At 40.0% G+C, this 20,973-nt stretch overlaps 1 protein-coding gene across 5 annotated transcripts in view; it reads left to right on the forward strand.

The window, feature by feature from the left end:
- DYM (dymeclin) overlaps positions 1–20,973 on the forward strand; it is a 211,596-nt gene that overhangs the window by 77,792 nt on the left and 112,831 nt on the right. For all 5 annotated transcript variants that reach the window (XM_058827192.1, XM_058827194.1, XM_058827193.1 and 2 more), the window contains 5 exons: positions 9–191; positions 3,646–3,824; positions 10,071–10,196; positions 17,657–17,770; positions 19,065–19,159. In XM_058827192.1, the coding sequence (XP_058683175.1) occupies positions 9–191; positions 3,646–3,824; positions 10,071–10,196; positions 17,657–17,770; positions 19,065–19,159 (697 nt within the window). The remainder of the gene's footprint in view (positions 1–8; positions 192–3,645; positions 3,825–10,070; positions 10,197–17,656; positions 17,771–19,064; positions 19,160–20,973) is intronic.

Consider the following 20,973-nt stretch of genomic DNA (forward strand, 5'->3'; position numbering starts at 1 on the left):
CTCTGCAGCTGGCCTGTGGACAGTGTTCACGCTGGGTGGGGTGGGCAGCAAATCGTCAGCACAGCTGGAGCAGTGCTCCCCTCTGGCCAGCCAGAGCCTGCTGCTGCTGCTGGTCCTGGCCAACCTGACTGATGCTCCAGACATCCCAAATCCGTACAGGCAAGCCATCATGTCCTTCAAGAACACACAAGGTTTGTATCTCTTCTTACTTCTGAGCCTGAACTGATGAAATAGAGTTTTAAGATGCAGTGATTGCTTAGAGGTTCTCTTTCCAAGATTTGTTGTCCCTCCAGCACATGAATGGAAGAACAGTAATAACGCTTCTTTATCTGGGAGTTTTGAGGTGGAGTTCTTCAGCTGCTGGAACTCAATGGTGGGGACAGAGGGAGAATACTTCTTTCTTCTGTTGAGAAATACTAGAAAGCTTCATAATCCTGATCCAGTTGACTTCCTGAGCTAGAAGTTCTTAAAGGTTCCTGCTGACCTTGTTGGTTCTGTGACTTTATAACTTCATAAAATACACATAAAACTAACCTATAAGTAGATTAGTTATCCAAGAATCTGCAGGAGTCCCCTAAAAATTTGTAGCACTTTTTGTCCTGGAGTCATAGTCCTTAGAGAGAAGATAAAGAATTAAATTGCTACCTGGGTTTGCTGACTGTATTCTTGTATTTCAAGAAAAGAAAAAAATGTTCAACCTAAACACTTGCATGAATTTTGTATGTATGGGAGGTTTCAGAGTTGTATTGCCGCTTGTCTGGATTTTGAGGAGACAGGTGTGTCAGGTATCTGCAGGTGCCATGTGGCACTGACTGGCAGAGGGTCTTGTTTGGGACATGGGAATGCCCTAACACTGCTTGTTCTATCTAGATAGCTCAGTGTGCAGCCTGTGCCTGTCACAGAATCACAGGACCACTTAGGCTGGGAATGCCCTCCAAGTCCAGCCATTCCCCAGCACTGCCAAAGCCACCACTACCCCATGCCCCTAAGTGCCACATCCACATGGCTTTTAAATTCCTGTAGGGATGGGGACTCCACCATTTTCCATGTATACTTTATACTTAAATCTCTGAGTCTGAGCTGTGTGGTTTTACCTTTCATTGGCATTGTGCAGGTTGGCACCATGCACAGAGCTCAGGAGCTGTATGACAACCTGAGAAGCCGCAGTAATATCCTGAGTTACACACTTTCTTCTGGGGTTGTTTTGTATTCCTTTATCCATTAAGTTTTAACCAGGTTGAGCTCTAAATTAATTCACCATTACCTAGGAAAATTTATTGGGTTGTGAAGGTGGAGGATTGTTCTCATAAGAACAATTCTGAGTCCTAACATGCTTCTTTGATTTATTTGGATACCATTTACAGGTAGTTGAGATCAAACCGTTGATAAAGTTTTTGTTTTGTTCTGTCTTCAAACTGCAAGCTTCTTTTAGTGTTGAATTTTGGTTCACTTTGTTTCATGCCATCAGTAGCCTGTAATATATTTCATTAAAGCACACTCTACATATATCATTATAAAATTTTCAAACAACTTATTTTGTGTCAAATGTAGCATGAAAAGCTGTATTTTTTCTACATGTGTATGTTGATAGAATGACTTATTGTTTCCCAGAAACTTGTTTCCACTAGCAATACTCGTAATTGAGCTTAAATTTGATTTCTGTGAACATTCTAAGGGGTTTCTAAGAGGGAAGTAATGTGAAAAAAAAAAGGCTGGCTGCTGCCATAATATATACTATAAAAGGCAAATTGGCATTTTTGTTGAAATAATTTCTATAATTTAATTGGACAAAACTAGAATAATTCAGGATAGGTTTGGGTTTTTTTTGTACGTGGTCTAGGACAGTTTAATTTTTCTGTTGATCCATTTAATGTTCTGCAGGATATGCCGGTGTTGCTGGTAAATTTCTTTAATTCTGTTTAGATTTTGATTTTACTGGACTTTTTAGTATCCTTTTATAAACTGATATTGGCATGCTGTAAATCCCAGTGGCACAGCTTAAACACCTGCAGAAGTGAAGCTGCAAAGCCAAGGGGAGCTTCTCAACACCTGTGGCACCAAGGACTGAATTGTTCTGATTTTGCTGTCTACATCCAGGTTTTCCCTCTGAAAGGGAAATTCCTACCCAAAGCAGGAAGGTTTTAAACCAGCTGGTCCATAATCGTGATCAGTAGTTGAGGAAGGCCAGGTTGGGGTCTCTGCTGCTCCTGTGGGTGCATGGTTTGGGGACAGGCAGGGTTTCCATAGCTGCAGGGCTGCATCTCTGTGTGGTTCCCAGCTCCTACAGGCAGGAGTCCTGCTCCAGGGCCTCCTGCTGCCTCCAGCTCAATGGCTGGAGCTGTCCTCCCCTTGCCCTGGCCAAGAGGAGCGGTGGCTCCCCGGCACTCTGTCTGCTGGGCCCCACAAAACCAATGGTAGCCAGGGCTCCTGCAGTGCTCCTGCAGCAATTCCAAGCACTTTTTCCATCCAGAGTGGGTGGAAATGTTGTTCAAAATACTTGACGACTGCCACACTCTTCTGTGCTGAAAGCTACTTAGCAAACTTCAATAAGAATATGGGCTTAAAATCATAGAACCGCAGTGTGCTTTGGGTTGGAAGGGACCTTCAGGATCAACAGTTTCAACTCTCCTGCCATGGGCAGGGACACCTTCCACCATCCCAGGTTGCTCCAAGCCCTGTCCAACCTGACCTTGGACAATTCCAGGGATCCAGTGGCAGCCCCAGCTTCTCTGGGCACCCTGTGCCAGGGCCTGCCCACTCTACCAGGGAAGAATTTCTTCCTGATCTCTCTAAATGTTTTTTCTTTCAGTATAAAACCCTTCCCCCTTGTCCTATGGCTATTTGCCCATGTATAAATTCTCTCACTCTCCATGCTCTTGAAAAGTCCCCTGTAAGTACTAGCATTTTCTGTTTCCAAAGGGAATTTCTAGACCTTAGAGATCTGTGCAGATGGACATTTTTATTGAAACTGGTAAAGGTTCTGTGAACAGAAATCTGTTTTATTTTAGTTTCCAGCCCTGGCACAGAGTATATTGTGACTATGAACAAAGTGCTGTTACCTTGAGGGATGTCTGACAATGTCACTCAACCCACCAAACTCCCCACCACACACCTCTAAAGTCCTGACAGCTGTTTCACCGAGATGTCACAGTAATCTTGACCTATGCACATCCCCCCTTCATGCCATCCCAAAAAAGGGTGAATGGGACATACTCCACCTTAATGCCAGAGAACTAAACCTTTAAGTTTGATGTGCAGGGTTCGGATGTTAATTGTTGATATATTGGTTCCAGAAAAGACCTTATGGCTGCCCCCCTTCCAGCAGCTCCTGGGATCACATTCCTTCCTAGCAATGGAAGCCATAAGGAGGGACAAAATTGTTTTATGAAAAAAGCAAATGTTTTGTGCAGGTATGGGGGTCTTACTCAAGCTCATATGGGAGGACAGCCTCAGCTTTTTGGCACAACTAAACCTTAATGAGACTCTGTTAAGGTTTATGACCATTGGTGATAAGAGTCACAGGTGATTTTTATTTCTTGCTTTCTGTGGTGTATTAAATATTACCCCCAGAGATTTTATAAAATTAACAAATAACTGAATGATAAATGTATTTGTTGAAGATTTTCTTTTATTTCTTTATTTCAGATAATACCGCTTTTTCATCATCAAATCCACATGCTTTCCAGATTAACTTTAACAGTTTATACACAGCTTTATGTGAGCAGCAGAAATCTGATCAAGCCACTCTTCTCTTATACATGCTTCTGCATCAGAACAGCAATATGCGGACCTACGTGTTGGCACGGACAGACATAGAAAATCTGGTGAGTCCTTCTCTGCCTCCTTTGTTCTCATCACGTGGGATTGGCCCTGCAAGCTTGGCTGTCACCAGCTGCAAGTGGCCTGTGTTCTGCAGTGGGAGCAGTAGATTCTGGATCTTCACCAGTTCTAGCTCACTTATTTTTGTTACGTCATCTCAGGAGTGTGGTGCTAAACATGTCAGTGCAGTCAAGGGTGGTACTGGTAAAGCTACAAGACTGTCTTGGATTCTCTCCTTCTTTGTGCCACTATCATGACCCAGTCAAACCTGCTCACTTCTGATCATGGTGTAGAGAAACTGGTAGCAGATATCATTGTATTCATTATTTTATTTATCTCTTTTGGATATTCAGGCCAAAAAGTTTCACAAGCTTGCCCTGTACTTTCAAGAGTAATAGTTAACAAAATGAGCTGTAACTGAACTAACATGCCAAATGTCTTACAGGGTTGACCTAAGACTGAAACTCCTCGAGGAGCAGCTCACAGATTTTATAGAAATACAACTATAGTGCCTTTTTAGCCACTTAAATAGGATTGTGGTTAATGGCCAATATAACAGACACCTGGTATGGCTTTTGTAGGTTATAAATTAGCTTATGTTCCACACTTTAGTTATGTCACAAACCACTTCAACAAATCTTACTTATTAAAAAGCATTCCTTTAATAAGATAATGGCTGTCTAGGGGAATTGGTAACAGAATAGAGGACCCTTTCCATTTTAATATTTGAAATCTTGCCAGGTAATTAGATCCCTTGCCTGTTTGGTGGCAGATATGGAGTGAGTTTGGTTTCTGTCCAAGTTCTAGCAGATGTATTGCTAAAATCGGAGTTGATAGACGACACTGTTGGCAAACTGGGGTGAGATGGTTGATGCTGAATTGATTCAAGACTGAACCTGTGTCCACTGTAGATTATGTAGGCAAGGGCTGAGTCATTTTGCATGAATTCTGTGAACAAATGGTCGTGTATAATTTTTGGGGTTGCTAGTGTGTGATATGACAAGTTAACAGCTGCTAACCATAACAATTTGTTGTATCTTTAGAATCACAGAATAGAATCCCAGAAGGGTTTGGGTTGGAAGGGACCTTGAAGTCCATCTTGTTCAAATCCCCTGCATGTGCAAGGATGCCTTCCACTATCCCAGGTTGCTCTAAACAAGTAAATATTAGGTGTGTGCATTGTTTTATAATTATGGTGTCGGATACGCTGTAAAGCTTCCAGAAAAACAGTGCTGTGCATCTGTCAAAACAAGCCAAGATGCAGGTACTTAGATGCTCTGCAGTGTAAGATATTTTCATATTATCACCTTAAAAGAAATAGTCAGAAAATCCCAGAAATTATCAACAACTTTAAACACTTCATGGGAAAAGCTGAAAAAATTCAGAAGAGGATCACTGAAAAGTTGAAAATACGTTTTTTGTGGATATTTTGATTTTTTTTCCCATACCAACATTTGAAACTGCTCTTATTTTGCTCTTCATGCTGCTTCTTTATGATCTCTGCTGACAAGTTACTGACATCTTTGTCCAATCTTGTTTTTGCCGGGCCAGTAGATAAGGATAAGCAGCAACCAACTGAGAAGAGCAGTTTTAATTGCTCAGTAAGGCAGGCTGAGCCAGACCCAAAAGGAATTGGGAGGGCTACTGGACAAAGAAATCATGACCTCCTAACTAAAGTCCTGTGGTGGAAAGGAGTAATTCAGTCTTAGACTTGAAAATGATATGAAGGGACTTGAGTACTGGAGCTGGCAGTCCTTCCCTGTATGACAAGAGTGGTGCTGATATGCTGTATACTGTTCTGGTATTATACTTCCAGACTTTATGAAATAGTTAAAGACTATTGAAAAATGGGCCAGTGTTGAGAAACATGGCAGTTTTTGCTTTAAAATTAACAATAACACTCTGAGAGGCCTAAGAAGCTAGCTCCAGCTGGTCAGAGAAGAGCTCGGGGAGTATCAGGATGTGTATGTGCCTTCATAAAGAGGAATCCTTGAAAAAACAGGAATCTCTGCATGTGGAGAGGGATGATAAGAACTAGAGCCTGATTCCCACCATCCAGAGATACAGGACTAAAGCAGTAAGGTCATTAATTCAGAGTCAAAATGATCTTTGAATGAGGGTGGAGGGCTTTTTGGGGGCATGTGGTGTAAATCAGTGGCCTCTTTGTACAGAGGCAGTTGGATGAATGAGGTATAAGGGTATCTAGGTGCTATATGAGATCATGTCCACAGGCAGCTCAGAGCTCATCCTAAACTTTAGGGGATTTTGCAGGTTTTTCCTGTTTCTTTGCTCTCAGTGCATCCCATATGTTGTGTTTTCCTCCATTTTAATTTGTCTCCCTTTCTATGCCCAGGAACCATCACCAGAAGGTGACCTGTAACATTTCATAAGGATTTTTGAAATGTGTCTCTGCTCTTTTTCAACTTCAGTTTAACTTTTAAATTAAAACAGTTTGTTTTTCTTAGCTGGTACAACAGATACTGTCTCAGCTCACTTCCTCATTTGTATGAATCCCTCTCTGCCAATTATAGCTAAATACCTTCACCTTCCGTTGGACTTTGTGTTTTATTGTTAATAAAGAACCTATTTTGGTCTTACTATAATTCTGCTTGGCAAAATGAATAGGATCTTTGTGTGTCCTTCATGACTTCATTTTTTAAAATAACTTGATTAAATATCTGATGCTAGAGAATCTTCTGTTAGAGAAGTTTACATCTAGTATTTGGCTGTCCTTTTCAAAGTGCTTGCAGGCATCTTCCAGAAAGTGGTGGGACAGGTGAAATAGAGTGCAGTTAGCACATTTTTTGATCAGGAAAGTGTTCTGGTCTGTGGGTGGGAGACTGTTGAGCTTCTTCTGTTTGAAAGAGCAATTAGCACCAATATTGCAAGTAAATATACCAGTGAGATTTCTGCATGTAAGAAATGAGCTATTGGATGTGTTTGCTTTAGCTGCTGAGTTGAGATTTTGTTGCTGCTCAACATGACTGGAATGAAATAGCATAAATGATGATGTATTTTTATCAGCTGATGGTACAGGAATATTTTTTCCTGTCGTATAAATTTGTCTTAAGCAGGTTACTGATTGTATTTTGTGGATTACTAAAGACAATGTATTTTTAAACTTTACTGGGGAAACCAACCCTGGACTGAATATAGCACCTGCAATTTTCAGTGTCTGTTTTTACGTATTTTACTTGTCTTGGGGATTAAAAGTAACTTTTTAATGGTGGCTGTTTCTTGCCAGTTAAAAGCTGCTCCTAAGGGAGAAGTGTTAGTAGTGGTGCAGTAGAGGTAGTGTGATGACCGTGAGAAAAGGGTCAGCAATACAAAAGATGTGGTGGCTGTCTTCTCAATATAGGATAGGATAAAACGATTGTGTGAGATAGGTACCAAAGTTTTAATGCATGTATGTAACATAGAAGCGTAGAAAAGTATTTCAGTTGAATGTCTAGATAAATTTTAATATAATTAAAATATTAACTGAGAGGATTCTTCTCTTTTGGAGGAATCTGTCTCTTCCAGAATCCTCCTGAGACTCCTCCCAGGCATCTCCTGCAGTTTCCACCTTTATTTGAGACACCTGAGGTCCCAGGCAGCAGCCTTGGACTCCTTCAGAGAAGATACCTGAGATGTTTTTGCTCTTTAAATACCGGATCTCACTTCCAAGATTCACTTGAGACTCCTTCCAGGCATCTCCCAGGGTTCTTTGAATTCTTCTAGAGACCTGAGACCCAGGTTTCTGCCCCAGACTTCTCCAAGGAAACTACCTAAAAGTCTTTCTCTTTTGAAGAAAACTGTCTCCTCCAGCCTCCACCCAAGACTCCTCCCAGCCATCTCCCAGAGTATTTCCAATTTTACATTTTCATATGAGTAGAGTTTTAATTGAATCATATATTGTAACTCTTTAATAGAAATGGTGGCTTGTTCACTAGTTTTTGTTTTGAGAACAGTAATACTTGTCCTGAAGGTGTGTATGCACCCCAGCAATCAATACACAAAGGAAGAAATGTTGGAAGGAGGAAAGATTATGGAAAGTGTATAAATTGATTCTGGTTCCATCCGGAAATGGCACATAAAAGAGAATTAAGTTGCCAGTTGCCTCCCTGAATTTTGTCCAGTGTGTAGACAGTGAAAAGCCTGAAAGAGGAGTGGAAAGGGAAATGTGGCCAAAGGAGTGGAGGTTTTGGAAGCAACAGAGGTTTGTTTGGGACAGGAGGACTGACTGCCATGATCTGGAGTGCCAGACTACTCTTCAGTAGCAAGTATGGAGCTTTAGTAACAGCACTTTCACATCTTGGCTTGTAGAGGAATGGCTGCAATGTCTCAATATCATGTATTTTTAAATGTAGTTTGCAGCAACACACTTGCAGGGCTTGGAGCACATAAGGACATGAATGGACTTTTTCAGTTACAATTAGTATTAATGTGCATAGACAGAATTGATATTTTGCACTGTTCTGAAGGAATATGTTTTGCCAGAGTGGTTTGTAGGGTTTAACACAACCAGACTGAATCACAATTATCTTTAAAGGTCTCTTCCAACCCAAACCATTCTGTGCTTCCGTCTGGGATCTGTCTAGAAACCTAAGAAGTTGTTCCAATGGTTACCTACAGCAAGGCTTTTGTTGTTCTCCCTGCAAAGTCCAGTTGTAAATGCAATTCTTCATTAGTTTTATGTTGCTTCCAGCTCCATCCAGCTTATTGTAATAACTCTTGGATGTGGAAATGACAGTGCTTTTACACTGCAAAGCTACAGACAGGTAGCATGTAGTTGTGGAGATGAAAACAATTTGAATGGTGGACTAAAGCAGTGATGTTTGTCTCTCTTTCTCCCCATCCAAGGAAAAGGACAATTTTTTTTGTCTATATGCTAACTAGGAGTTCTAGGGAAAACCTGGTCTTTACTCAAGACTAATATTAAGAAAACACAAAGATGGTACTCTAGTTTCCACTGGGGAGAGAAGTTTCTGAAGGATCCTTTGAAATGGTAAGGGAAGGATGTTTGCAGCGTGTAATTTTTAAAAAATATTTTAATTTTAATATTTATTTAATATTAACAAAAAGTATTACTGTATGTATGTTCTCCCTTTGCTTCTGTTGTCATCCTTGACCCTGACCAAAGTATGTGTCAAAAGGTTTTGTTGCCTGCAGCATTTAGATCAATCTCATTTCATTCTAATAGAAACTGGTTTAGTATGTCTCAACTGTTTTGAGGATGGTTGATTGTAAGAGAACATTTTGGTAACTTCAGAGGCTTGTGAAGCACTTGGTGTCCTGGCTGCTCACCAGAATAGGTTTCACATGATTCATCCAGCTGCATTTGGCCTGTTTTGAAAAACAGCAAGTTTTTAGGTGTCTAGAAGCTTCTTGGAACTGAGGGCTTTCTCCAGTTCCTTTTTCCAGGGCTTTTTGTGATTTCAGCCTATTTCTGCAGCCCAGGGAAGCCACGTTGTACTGAGCCAGTAGAAAGCTAATTTTCATTTGGTAGAGAGACAACGTTTGCATCTGGATTAACTTTAGACTAGCATTCAGGTATGCTTGCTGTTGCAATGAAATCTCATTTTCGTTATTTTTGCAAGGGTTTGGCTTAAGCTGTTCATCCTGGTGGAAATGTTGCAAGACCTTGGGCTGAACTCTAATCATAATGATCAGTCAGTTCTCTTTGGCTGCATATTATCTAAAATTGGAAAAACAGGCCTCTTCTAGTCTTAACCCAACCCAAACCGGTTTCTTTCTGGTATTATCTTCACACACCAAAATGGGATTTAACTTCCATGTCTCAAAGTGCCTCTATTCACCTCAGCTTTGATATACTTGGCTAGGTTTGATGAGGAAAGGCTTTTCAGAGAAGGCTTTGTGGTAGCACAGATGGGTAGACACAACTGTTTTCTTGCTTGGACTGCTGAAAATCTTGTTTAACAATTCTCTTTTCCACATAGTGTAGAGAGGAGGACTGAAGCTTTTGGAGATTATGGTAACTGGTATGGCTGAGAATCTCATTTATTAGGGATTGAAATTCCATTTCTGACCACAAGAAAGCACTTGTTTAGACTCTCTTGTGAGACAAAACGAAGCAGATGGAAGGTGTTTGGACACTGTATGTCACGGCTCAGGGGTGGTTGTTTCAAGAGGGAGGAATTGGTATGAATTGTCAAGGGCAGGGCAATACACGGGACCTTTAGAACCGCCGCTGTTTAGTATCTGAGGTATTTGAAGACTAAACTAATACACATATTTTTCCTTCCCTAAAGGTTCTGCCAATTCTTGAAATTCTGTATCACGTTGAAGAAAGGAATTCACACCATGTTTACATGGCCCTTATAATTTTGCTGATCCTTACAGAAGATGATGGCTTCAACCGATCCATTCATGAAGTGGTGAGTTGCTGTTTTGGTAAATAATCCTTCAGCTCTAAGACTAATCTAAATATTTACTTCTAGAAAGATACATCAGCAAATCTGTTCCCTCAGCAGAGGCTGTATGAGCTTATCAAAATTTGATGGCATATACATCTTTGTTTTGTAAGAAGAAGAAGAAACCTGAAGACTCATTTCAAAACTTTTCCCAAGTGAAACGAACAAAAACACTCCCTCCTGTAGAGAAACTGCTGCAAATATCTCATTTTCTGTCTTTTTTTGGTGTTCCCTGTTACAAATTAGCCTAGTAATAGCCGGGCAGGCTGCCTCAAAGGTGCTGAATGTTTGCCATGGAAGTGGAGGGCTTAGAAGAGAGGAAAAAAAACAGGAAACCTTTTTTATTTCTCTTGAAAAACTTTGCTTAACTAGTTTGATGCAGCCTTTAGCTGGAGTTTTATTTTCCATACTAAATGTTACTTCCTTACTTGGCACTTCTTTTTCTGTCTCTCTGTTAGATTAATTTCTGTTTTATGTTGTCCATATAACCGGATCCAAATTTTTACTAGCTTTGATGGACCTTGACCATCTGTGCAGGAGAATACCTTGGACAATTATGTCCTAGTTTCCCAGCTTCTAAAACTATGATACTGCATAAGATATTTGCACTGATTTAATTTATTTTTTTGACTAGGATACAGAAATTCTCTTTTGGGGAAATTATTATCTTTGTAAATTATTGTCTGTGTGAAATTATTGAAATGCAAAATGCTGAAAGCAAATGTTAAAGTTCCTAAACGGAAGTCACTCCCAGGTGAATTTCCAACCTATTTTGGAGGCAGCTGACATTTTTTTTTGTTGCCAAACAGTAGAGGCTTACAGTATGTTTTCTCTGAAATTTCAGATTATTTAGTATAGCTCTGTGTGTAAGAAGCAGGAAGAGATTATTTAAGTGCAGTTTCCTGGGAATACCTTTTAGGAAGCAGCTTTTAAGAGCACCTATAGTAACCAAACAGATGACTGAAATATTTTCTTGAAGATTTTTCCTGCCTTCAACTTTGTGTGCCTTGAACCTGTACATATGCACCAGAGGTGTACATGTGTGATGTGTATTTTTGGGTTCCATGTCACTGAGTCATTTATCCTGTCTCATAAACTGGACTTGTTGAGAGCTGGAATTCAGCAGACAAGGTGTCATTCCTGCCTCAGTCTCTTCCTCTATCTCTCTTTGTTCATTTTAGAGGCTTTACATACAGTCTTTCAATAAATTCCTTACTGGATGAGTAAAAATGGAAGATTTCCCTAAATTCCTTAATGAGGATCCAGCTGTGGAATGAGAACATAAATCAAGTTTTCTTTTCCGGTTAATCCTGCCTTTCAGCTAACCCTGCCAACAGAGTTGTAGTGTTTGCTTGCAATGGTTTACTACTTCTATCTTAATAAAAACACAAACCCCACTTTATTCCTTTTACCCTGTTCTGATCTTTTTTTCAGTTGTTCCTTTGCCTTCTTCCATTTTCTTCACCTTTTTTTTTTATTTTACTCATTCACTAACTGCTTCTTTCTTTCCTCTGTGGTTGTGTTTTCCTGCTCAGTAGGGTCTGGTACCATTTTGTGAATATTGCTGTGTGGCCAGAGTTTTGCTGGATTTGGTTCTTGGGTGGATAATGAGAGGGTGGCTGTGAGGTGCAGGAGCCTTCAGGCCTGTCTGTGTGAGCTTCTCCTACACATTCCTGCAGATCCCAAGGAGGGAAATAAGTGTAAGGGGAAAAAAAAAGTGTCAAAGTCATACTTACAAATCCATTCCCCTCACCCATGTCTTTGAATTACTTAAATAGATGTTTTCAGGGATGAATGAGCAAGTTTCTGTTCAGAAACTCCAGTATTTAGTACAAAATCAGTCTCATACATTCTTAAATATTGACTCTACATCTCCTAAAGCCTAAGAGGGTCTGCAGAATGATGGGAGTCAGAAAATCTTTGTAGGCCTTTCTGTAAAATGTAAGCATCTAGCATCAGTTTCATAAGCCTCATGCATGCAAATACATACCAAATTCTAGCAGTTACAGCAGTTACAGCAGGATTGGTTTTTTCCTCCATGGGAAATCTTTTACTTGGGTAAAATATGAAGAAAAAGAGATGTGCTGTATTTTAGATCAACCTGTTTTTCTCTCTGCTGTGTATCCTGTGTACTGTTCTTATAAGAACCATGACTGTACAGTTCATTTATGGACTATTTTCCTTTGTGGCATTTAACCCACATTTATTTATTGATTTTTAGGATTAATTTTAGTAAGCGAAGTTTTATAAATCTGGTGATTGTACCAACTGGTAAGGAGCTCAGGAAACCACAGGAACTCTTTTTGACTGCTGTAGGATGCTGAAGCATTTTTTATTTAAAATGAATGTGGTCTTAACTGCCTGGAAAATATGATCAAAATCATAGGTCCTGTTCCTGCAATTGGTTTAATGCAGTTGGGTCACTGTAACCACACAGAACTCCATTTCTTTCACTAATAATAACAATAATTATAATAGCAGAGTAAACAAGTAAATGTGAGAATGCTCCAGAGAGACAAGTATTGGTGATCTTTTGTCTCTGATTTATGAAATGCTAAATAAAATTACATCAGATGTCAAAGTCAAAATAACATCATAAGGTATTTTATGTAGCAGTAACCTTATTGTGCTACTGTAGCACTTTATGCTGTAGTAAGTGGTGATAGACTGTAAATCATGATTTAACTGTGTTTATTTTTAGTGTGTTAAAAAATATCTCACAAGCAAAGTTGTGGGAAACTGAGAATCTCACTGCTTGGTATATGTAGAACTGAGCTCCTGCTCTTTGCATCTGCAGGTTGTGCTCCCTGAGTTGGAACTATCCAAGAGCCTGGTATTCAAAAGAATAATTAATCAAAACATTTTAATTTATTTTAAAATTATTCTTGCAGGACCACCTCAGAACTAAGCTTTTTCTTTTTTTCCCTTTTTAATGTTGACTGCAAACCAATGAGATTGGTCAGTGGGGGCGCTGGTTCCAGGTAGATGATTTTGAAATTTAAGGTATTTTCATGCTTCATGCTTCTGAAACCCAGAATGGATGATGGTGGTTGCTTTTGTTGTTTTTGAAATAGCCATTTCACTGCCTACCAGCTCAGGTTGCTTTCCTCAGTGTGGAGGAGAGGTAACAGGTTCTAGTATGTAACTTTATAACTGAGAATTCATCTATTTTTTTTAAGAGCAGTGTACTATTTCAAGGAATAGATACCTCAGTAACTGTCATTTTTCCCAGGTTGGTGTTTTCAGAGTTTCAGGGAGAACCACTGAAGGTTTCTGGAGTGAGACTGGAGTGTTAACATGTCTTTGTCCATGCTTACAGCTGTCAGCATGGTACTTAATGAGCCCTGGTAACTTCATGTTTTGCTTTAGGAATCTGAAATGTGGCAGGTGGCCTTTGTGCCAGGGCTCTGCTGCTGATAATATGACTAAATGTGACCAAATTATCAGTCTCTGGGCACAGGGAGCAGTCTGTTTCCATCTGCGCAGCAGAGACGTAGCCGGAGGAGTCCTGACGTCTGTGGAAACTGAATATTCTCATTTTGCTGTTTCTAGAGCCATCTGGGCTGTGTGCATCCTCCCTTGCCCAGGGATCATGTTATCAGCTGAGATAGGCAGGGACGAGCTGCAGCTTGTGCAAGTGCAGCTCCCGTAGGACGGGGCTGTGCTCCCGGGGATGATTCTGCTGCTGCTTGGCAGTGGTTGAAACCACACAGAACCGTTTGGCTTGGAAAAGCCCTGCAAGGCCATCGAGTCCAAGCACCCCCAGCCCTTCCAAGGCCACCCGTGTCCCCAAGTGCCACATCCACACATTGAAGAAAATGTAGAAGAATGGGAGACATTGGTAAGACAGCAGTTGGGAGAAATTTGAAACAGGCTGGGACTGGCTGTACATGGAGCATGGGATGGTGCAGTAGGGGAGAGGGACAAGATTTTAACAAGAAGTAGGTAAGATTTTGGGATGCTGACAAGAGAAATGAGTGAAGAGGCAGGATAGGAAGTGAGTGACAAAAAGCTGAGGAAGGTGAAGTCAGGCTTCTTTTTGGTGAGAGACTAGGCAGGGCAGGGTAGGACAAAGGAGAGTGGCTTCACCCTAACAGAAAGCAGGGTTAGAAGGGATATTGAGAAGAAATTATTCCCCGTGAAGATGGTGAGGCATGGGCAGAGGGTGCCTAGAACAGCTGTGGCTGCCCCTGGATCCCTGGAAGCGTCCAAGGCCAGGCTGGACAGGGCTTGGAGTAGCCTGGGATAGTGGAAGATGGGTTGAGCTTTAAAGTCCCTTGTAACACAATCCACTCTGTGGTTCTGTGATGATAAGGTGTGGGTGGGGGGAGTAGAAGCAGGTAGAAGAAAGAGGTGTGAAGGAATGGGGTCTGGGGGGGAAGGAGGTGGGATAAGCTACAAGGAGGGAAAACAGGAAGGGTGATGGCTTCTATATACAACAGAGATCCATGGGTGGATGAGAAAGATGTGTCCGGAGATGCGGGAAGGCTCAGGGTACTTCTTGGGAACTAATTAACTTGTCCCAGTCCCATTCCTCTTGTCCCACTGGGACACCCTGTGGGGGAGAGCACATGATGGAATCTGCTCTCTGCTCCAGCATAGAGTGAATCATGAACTTCCACTTTGGTTGGTGAAGTGCAGGGATGTGCCCCACAAAATAGCACCGAAGAGGGTGGGAGGAAATATGGGGATTGTTTTATTTGTGGGAGGAGGTTGCTCTGCTATTTCACTCATAAATCAGAGACTACAAAAAGTAACTTATTAGATATTTAATCAGTTATGTTGATGTTTTTTTGGCCAGGGTAAATGTATTTTGTCTAAAAGGGAAAAAAAAACCCTAAACCCCAAACTCTTGGGTATCGTTTCAGAACAAATTGAGTGAAGTTATTTCTTTTCAATAATCATCAGGAAATATGTCCCTTTACGTACTATTGGTTTCAATTTACATTGTGTGTCATGTCAGAACAAATAGTATTTTACAGTATCCATTTTCATATCTGTATTTCATTTTTTTAAAAAGTCTGTTAAATTTTCAATAAGCATTTAAAAGTCAGGAAATGAAATGTGCAACCACAACTTATCCCTGCTATTTTTTTTTTTTTTATATTTTGTTATATTTTATATTTTTTTTTATTACTGAGAGTAACCATTATTTAATGATCATATACTGTATTCCTTAAATAACAATATGTTTTTCTTCTGGAAGGTTTCAGTACTGATCTTGAGATATTTGCGCTTGAGATATTTGTCAAAGTGTTTAATTTATTTCTTTATATAAAATCTTCTCTTGAGAACAGGTATATTCACATAGTGATAAATAAGCTGTTACTAAGAAATTACAATTAAGGCAACCAGGATGAATGTCTGCACTTACTTTAGCATTTTGCATTTGTGAAATAACCCATGAACTTGCTATATCTTACCATATGTTTATGCTTAGCAGCCTTGGGATGATCAAGTTATCCACTAGCACAGTATCTTCTTGCAGTAAAGTTTGTACGTGTGATTCATTAATTACTTACACTAACAGCTTTTGAAATTTTCAGTTGCCTTTTTTTTGTGAAAATATGTGTGGATTTTGCTTTGTCTTTCTGGCATTTCCTGTTAATCATCTATGTTGTTCATCCCAACTAGTTATCCTTGTTTACTGAAACTCCTTGGATGACTTGTTTTCATTTATACCATCATCACTTTGTCTTAAAATAGTATTAGTGACTTGTTATAACCAGAAATTATACTGGTTTCCGCATCCACTCATCGCTGCTATTTGTGGAAACCTTTCTTGTAGTGATTTCATGTTTCCTATTTGTTCCTCAGCCTTGACCATTCTCCCCTTAAATACCTCTCAGGTCCTTCTGTCTTCCCCCATTCTGATTTTATGATCCTTTCAGCAAAAGGTGTTTACCATCAAGCACTGCGCCTCAGCTTGTACCTGGGGATGTTTTGTCACCTTTGCCATAAAATAGTGTTTTTCCCAACTGTAGCTTAAGGTCACTGGCTTCATTTTAGCTTCCTCTTGGAAAATAGGAAGGTGCTGATGAAGAGCCAGGTGCTGTGCAGCATGTGGTAATGGAGATGGTTTTAAAAAAAGTATTTTAAATTTTATTTCAAGGATCTGAATTTTTATTTTGTGTCTTCGTATATAAGAAAAAATTATTTTTATATCTTAAACTTTATCAGCTTACCAATTAACATCAATCATAATAAGGATGCTATTTCAAATGTCTCTTGTAATGTGAAAGAGCTTTCAGAGGTGCACAGGATGGTTTGAGTTGGAACAGACCTAAATATTAATCTTTGGGTTCCACCCCCTGCAGTGGAAGGGACACCTCCCACTGTCCCAGGCTGTTCCAAGCCCTGTCCAGCCTGGCCTTGGACACTGCAGGGATCCAGGGCCAGCCCCAGCTGCTCTGGGCACCCTGTGCCAGGGCCTGCCCACCCTCCCAGCCAGCAATTCCTTCCCAATATCCCAGCTGGGCCTGCCCTCTGGCACTGGGAAGCCATTGCTTGTGTCTCTCCAGTCCCTCTCGAGCTCCCCTTCAGTCTCTCTTCTCTCCCTGAAGTTACATAGAGTGATAGCCTTGTGTGCAGTAGTCCTCGTTAAACACATTTATGTTTTGACTGAGAATAACCCTGAATTTATAGAGGATCTTTTCCATGTTTTTAGGACAGTTCCTGTTGAGTCATTTTCACCAGTCCTTCAAGGCAGGGTGTTGGGTACACGTGTTTCCTCCATAAGCTGGGTGACTACAAGGAACGAGTGGATTGATTCTTCTTCTGCAGTGAACTTGGAAATGGTGGTTAACTTCATCCACCGTGACAGTGGAGGGCAGGGAAAGATATGAAGCTCTTAATCTGGTTGATGACTTTATCTAAAGTGTTAGGGGAAGAGACTTCATACTTTTCAAGGGAAGGGCTTCAGTGTGAATTCAACACTGTTGATCTGCCCCTGACCTTCAGTGTGTGTGCTCTTGCCCATCAGTCAGAGCTCCTGTGTGCTGCCTCTTGCCCAGCCAGTGATGAGGGAAAACGGCAAGGCATTGGCAGAATTATTCAGGTGTCTTGGGTGCAAATGGAGACTTTATAAACTGTCAAGAGTAAGATCAAAAACAGTATATGAATATGGTGGCACAGGGCACAGAAATTAGCAGTGCCAAATATAAATCATCTTTCTACACTTGGTGTGTTTCCATATGACTTACAGTTGATGAGATCTAGGTGATAATGATGCAGAGGTCTGACTTTTTTTGTTGTTATTGTTAATTTTGTTTTAATTATGCTTTGGAGTACAAAAATTAAGTCAAATTTGAGAGTGGAAACTAATTTCCATGTCTTTATGAATGTGAGATTCCAGACAGCTTCCCATGTTCTTACTAAGACCTAGGTGCTGAAGAGCCTTGTTCTTTTATTTTTTTCTTTTGCAGATACTGAAAAACATCACTTGGTATGCTGAGCGTGTCCTAACAGAGATCTCACTTGGGAGTCTTCTGATACTGGTTGTGATAAGAACCATCCAGTACAACATGACACGGACAAGGGTAAGACTTATGTGGAACACTTGTGAATTCGTAACCTCAGCAGCTTGAATTCAGTTTCAAACAGGGGGTGGGATTTTAGTAATTCTGTTGCAACCTGTTAGCATCTGGTTTTGCAGGAGGGAAGAAAATAGATCAACTTAAATGTTAATTTAAGTGTTTGTGAACTCGTAACACAATTTCTGTGTTGTCTTCCAGTTCATTGAGTATGATTCTCTAAAGACCTTCGTTGAGGCATCAAGCTCATCTTCAGTTGAGAAGAAAGAGTTCCTTAGTTTCAAGAGAAGAAATTATTCCTTATAGGGTGTTTGCCTCTCTGAATGACATAGAAGTGGGAATTTCAGGTCTATTTATTGTTAGTTTTTTTAGGAAGTATGGCAAGGATTGGGTGAGAAGACCTTTTTGAGCTCTGGCAAAGCAAAACTGCTTTAACTTCAGAGCCTTTTAGCCTAGACTGATTTTGTGTATTTTTCAAGCATTTATTTTTTTACTGTTTTTGCAAACACTAACATAGTATCACACACTTATTAATATTTTCAACAATTAAAGGCACAGAATTTTTTACATTAAACAGTAGCCAAAATATTAAATATATTTTAAACTGGAAAAATTAAGGATTTTGCTTTCATGATAAAAAAATGGAAGTAATAAGAACAAATTTGGCATATATTTGTAGTATTTAGGATCTGTTATGTAGATTAATTATTTCAGACTTGAATAGGGAAATTAATCCCTTTTGGATTGGATAAATGGACAAGTTTCATTCTGTGAGCACTCTTGACTTTGAAAGGGCCATCAGATAAATGCTTATGTGGTCGAATGGTTTCAGGGATGCTGAAGTGAGGACCAGTGCTCTGGAGTATGGTATGGTAGTTATTGTGGGATATATGGAATGGTGTGAAAGAGTCAACAGGGAGATGAGTTATGAGGTAGAAAGTTTTGGGATAAGACTACAAGAGGGAGAGAGAGAAAGGTAGAGAGGAGGAAAATGTCTTTATTTATATGTTACAGCTGTGGTGCAATTGTAAATGAATACTGAAATACAAATACAAACATGTCTATGCATACATGTATCTGTACACTCTGAAATCTGTATGGAATCACTCTTTTATAAGCCTTATATTTTAAGAAAACATGTTCAAATATCACCAAGGATATACGCTTTCCATTTCTGCTTGTGCTTTTAAAACAACATGTATTACTCAGTCTTTTGAATGATTTCTGTAAGAGATGTCAGTGTGCATCCAACAAACAGTTTGATGTGTTGTTTTTTTATCTTTCCTCTTCTTTCTGACAGGACAAATACCTTCATACAAATTGTCTGGCAGCCTTAGCAAATATGTCAGCACAGTTCCGCTCGCTTCATCAGTATGCTGCTCAGAGGATCATCAGGTAAATATAAAAACTCTGCTGGAAAGCCATCTTTACTGAAACTCAGGAGTAGAGAAGCTTGAATTTTGTGTGCCGTAGTAGTACAGAAAGATTAATTTTATATGCCTTAGAAATACCAATGAACTAAACAGCAGAAATGATAACTGAGCAACTAAATGATGCCAGAATAAATCTTGTTCTATATTTGAATCTGCTCTGAATGGGCAGAAAAAAATACTAGTTTCTCTGTCTGAGAAACTTTGCCTTTTGATCCTCTTAACAGAACAGCTCAAGAGCTGTCTTCAGAACAGGTTTTCAGGGATTTGTGTGAATTACAAATTCAGTCATGTATTCAGTTATAAAAATGCACTGAGTGGTGGTTGTCAAGTACTATACAGCATGGATTTTCAGCTTATTTCTTCCTGCATATTTGGCAAAAGGTTTATTTTTTAAATCAGACATAATTAAATGATCATTTTATATCAATACCTTGCAAATACAAGCAATAAAGCCTAGATCTATGCTTTTCAAATGATAAAGTTTATTATCCTGTAAAGTAGTCAATAGTCAGTATCTGCTCTGGTTCTAAAACAAGGCCAAAACTTTGAAGAAGCAGATATTGAAGTTGGTCCTTCCTATTGTGTTTCTGTGCTGCGGAGCACATCGTAAAGGCAGGCAACCCTGCGCCAGGCATCCTTCTCATCTTGGCAGCCAGCCTTGCTCCATGCTCCAAGGGAAGCTGGGAAGGTCCTCTTTAATGTGATCTGGAATAAATTGTTACAGGGCTTGTCAGGTACAGACTGCGTGCCAAAAATAATAATTGTGTACCTGTACACTTTGTCAAGGACTGGGTTAACATGACATGCAGCTTGTTCTTAAGGATTTAATTCTGTCCAAGACACTTCTCCTTTGAAAATGGTTGGTGGTAAAAAGTAGGACAGGTTACCAGAATGAATGCATTGTGTTGGTGCCTTTCACCTGCCTCATACTTGCCCTCTTTTCATACCCTTGGCAAAAGTAAAGAGGGTTCAGAGTTTGAAATGGAGCTATTTTCCCCTTACTTGCCACAGACATTGTCTTAAATATTTGCTGTGCTCATTTCTCAAATCATAGACATGAAGTCTGAGTTTTCCAAGCATTTGAAATGTTCTGAAATCAGAGATCCTGGTGCAGTGTGAGATACACTTCTCTGACTCTCAAAAACTTAGTTTGGTTCTTACTGTGATACTTCATTTTCCACTTCAGAACTCGTTCCTAGAATCCTGGGTTCTGATTTTGTTCTATTTTATTCTACACCTGTTTCTGCAGCCCAAAGTGAGATGTGTTCTTCTGGTTATATTTGGGGCAGGAAGCAGTTATCTTGCTAGTCTCAAGACCTAAGAATTTCTCTTTCGCTCATTTCATGCAGCATTTTATCAGGATCCTCTAACATTTGGGAGCCTTATTCCTTATGTCTCTGTATATTACAACATGACTTTAACATTACTGCTTGATTTTTAGCTGTGATATTCTTAGTGGAGGCAGACAGACTTGTTCTGCTGCTCGACACCAATGTGTGCGGAAAGAAGGCAAAGCAGTGAATGGCAGAAAACAGGGAAAGGAAGTTCTGTCAGAGCAGAAGTTCAGCTGTTGGAGTCCCCATCCCTGGAAGTGTTTAAAAGCCATGTGGCACTTGGGGACATGGGTCAGTTGTGGCCTAGGGCAGTGCTGGGGGAGTGGTTGGACTCGATGGTCTTCAAGAGTTTTTCTAACCTAAATGGATCTATGGTTGTAGTCTATGTTTCTATAAATCAGTGTGAGACCTCAGTGCGTTTGGAGAACTGCAGACATGTTAG

Source organism: Poecile atricapillus, chromosome Z, assembly GCF_030490865.1.
Source record: "Poecile atricapillus isolate bPoeAtr1 chromosome Z, bPoeAtr1.hap1, whole genome shotgun sequence".
NCBI classification, from domain to species: domain Eukaryota; kingdom Metazoa; phylum Chordata; class Aves; order Passeriformes; family Paridae; genus Poecile; species Poecile atricapillus.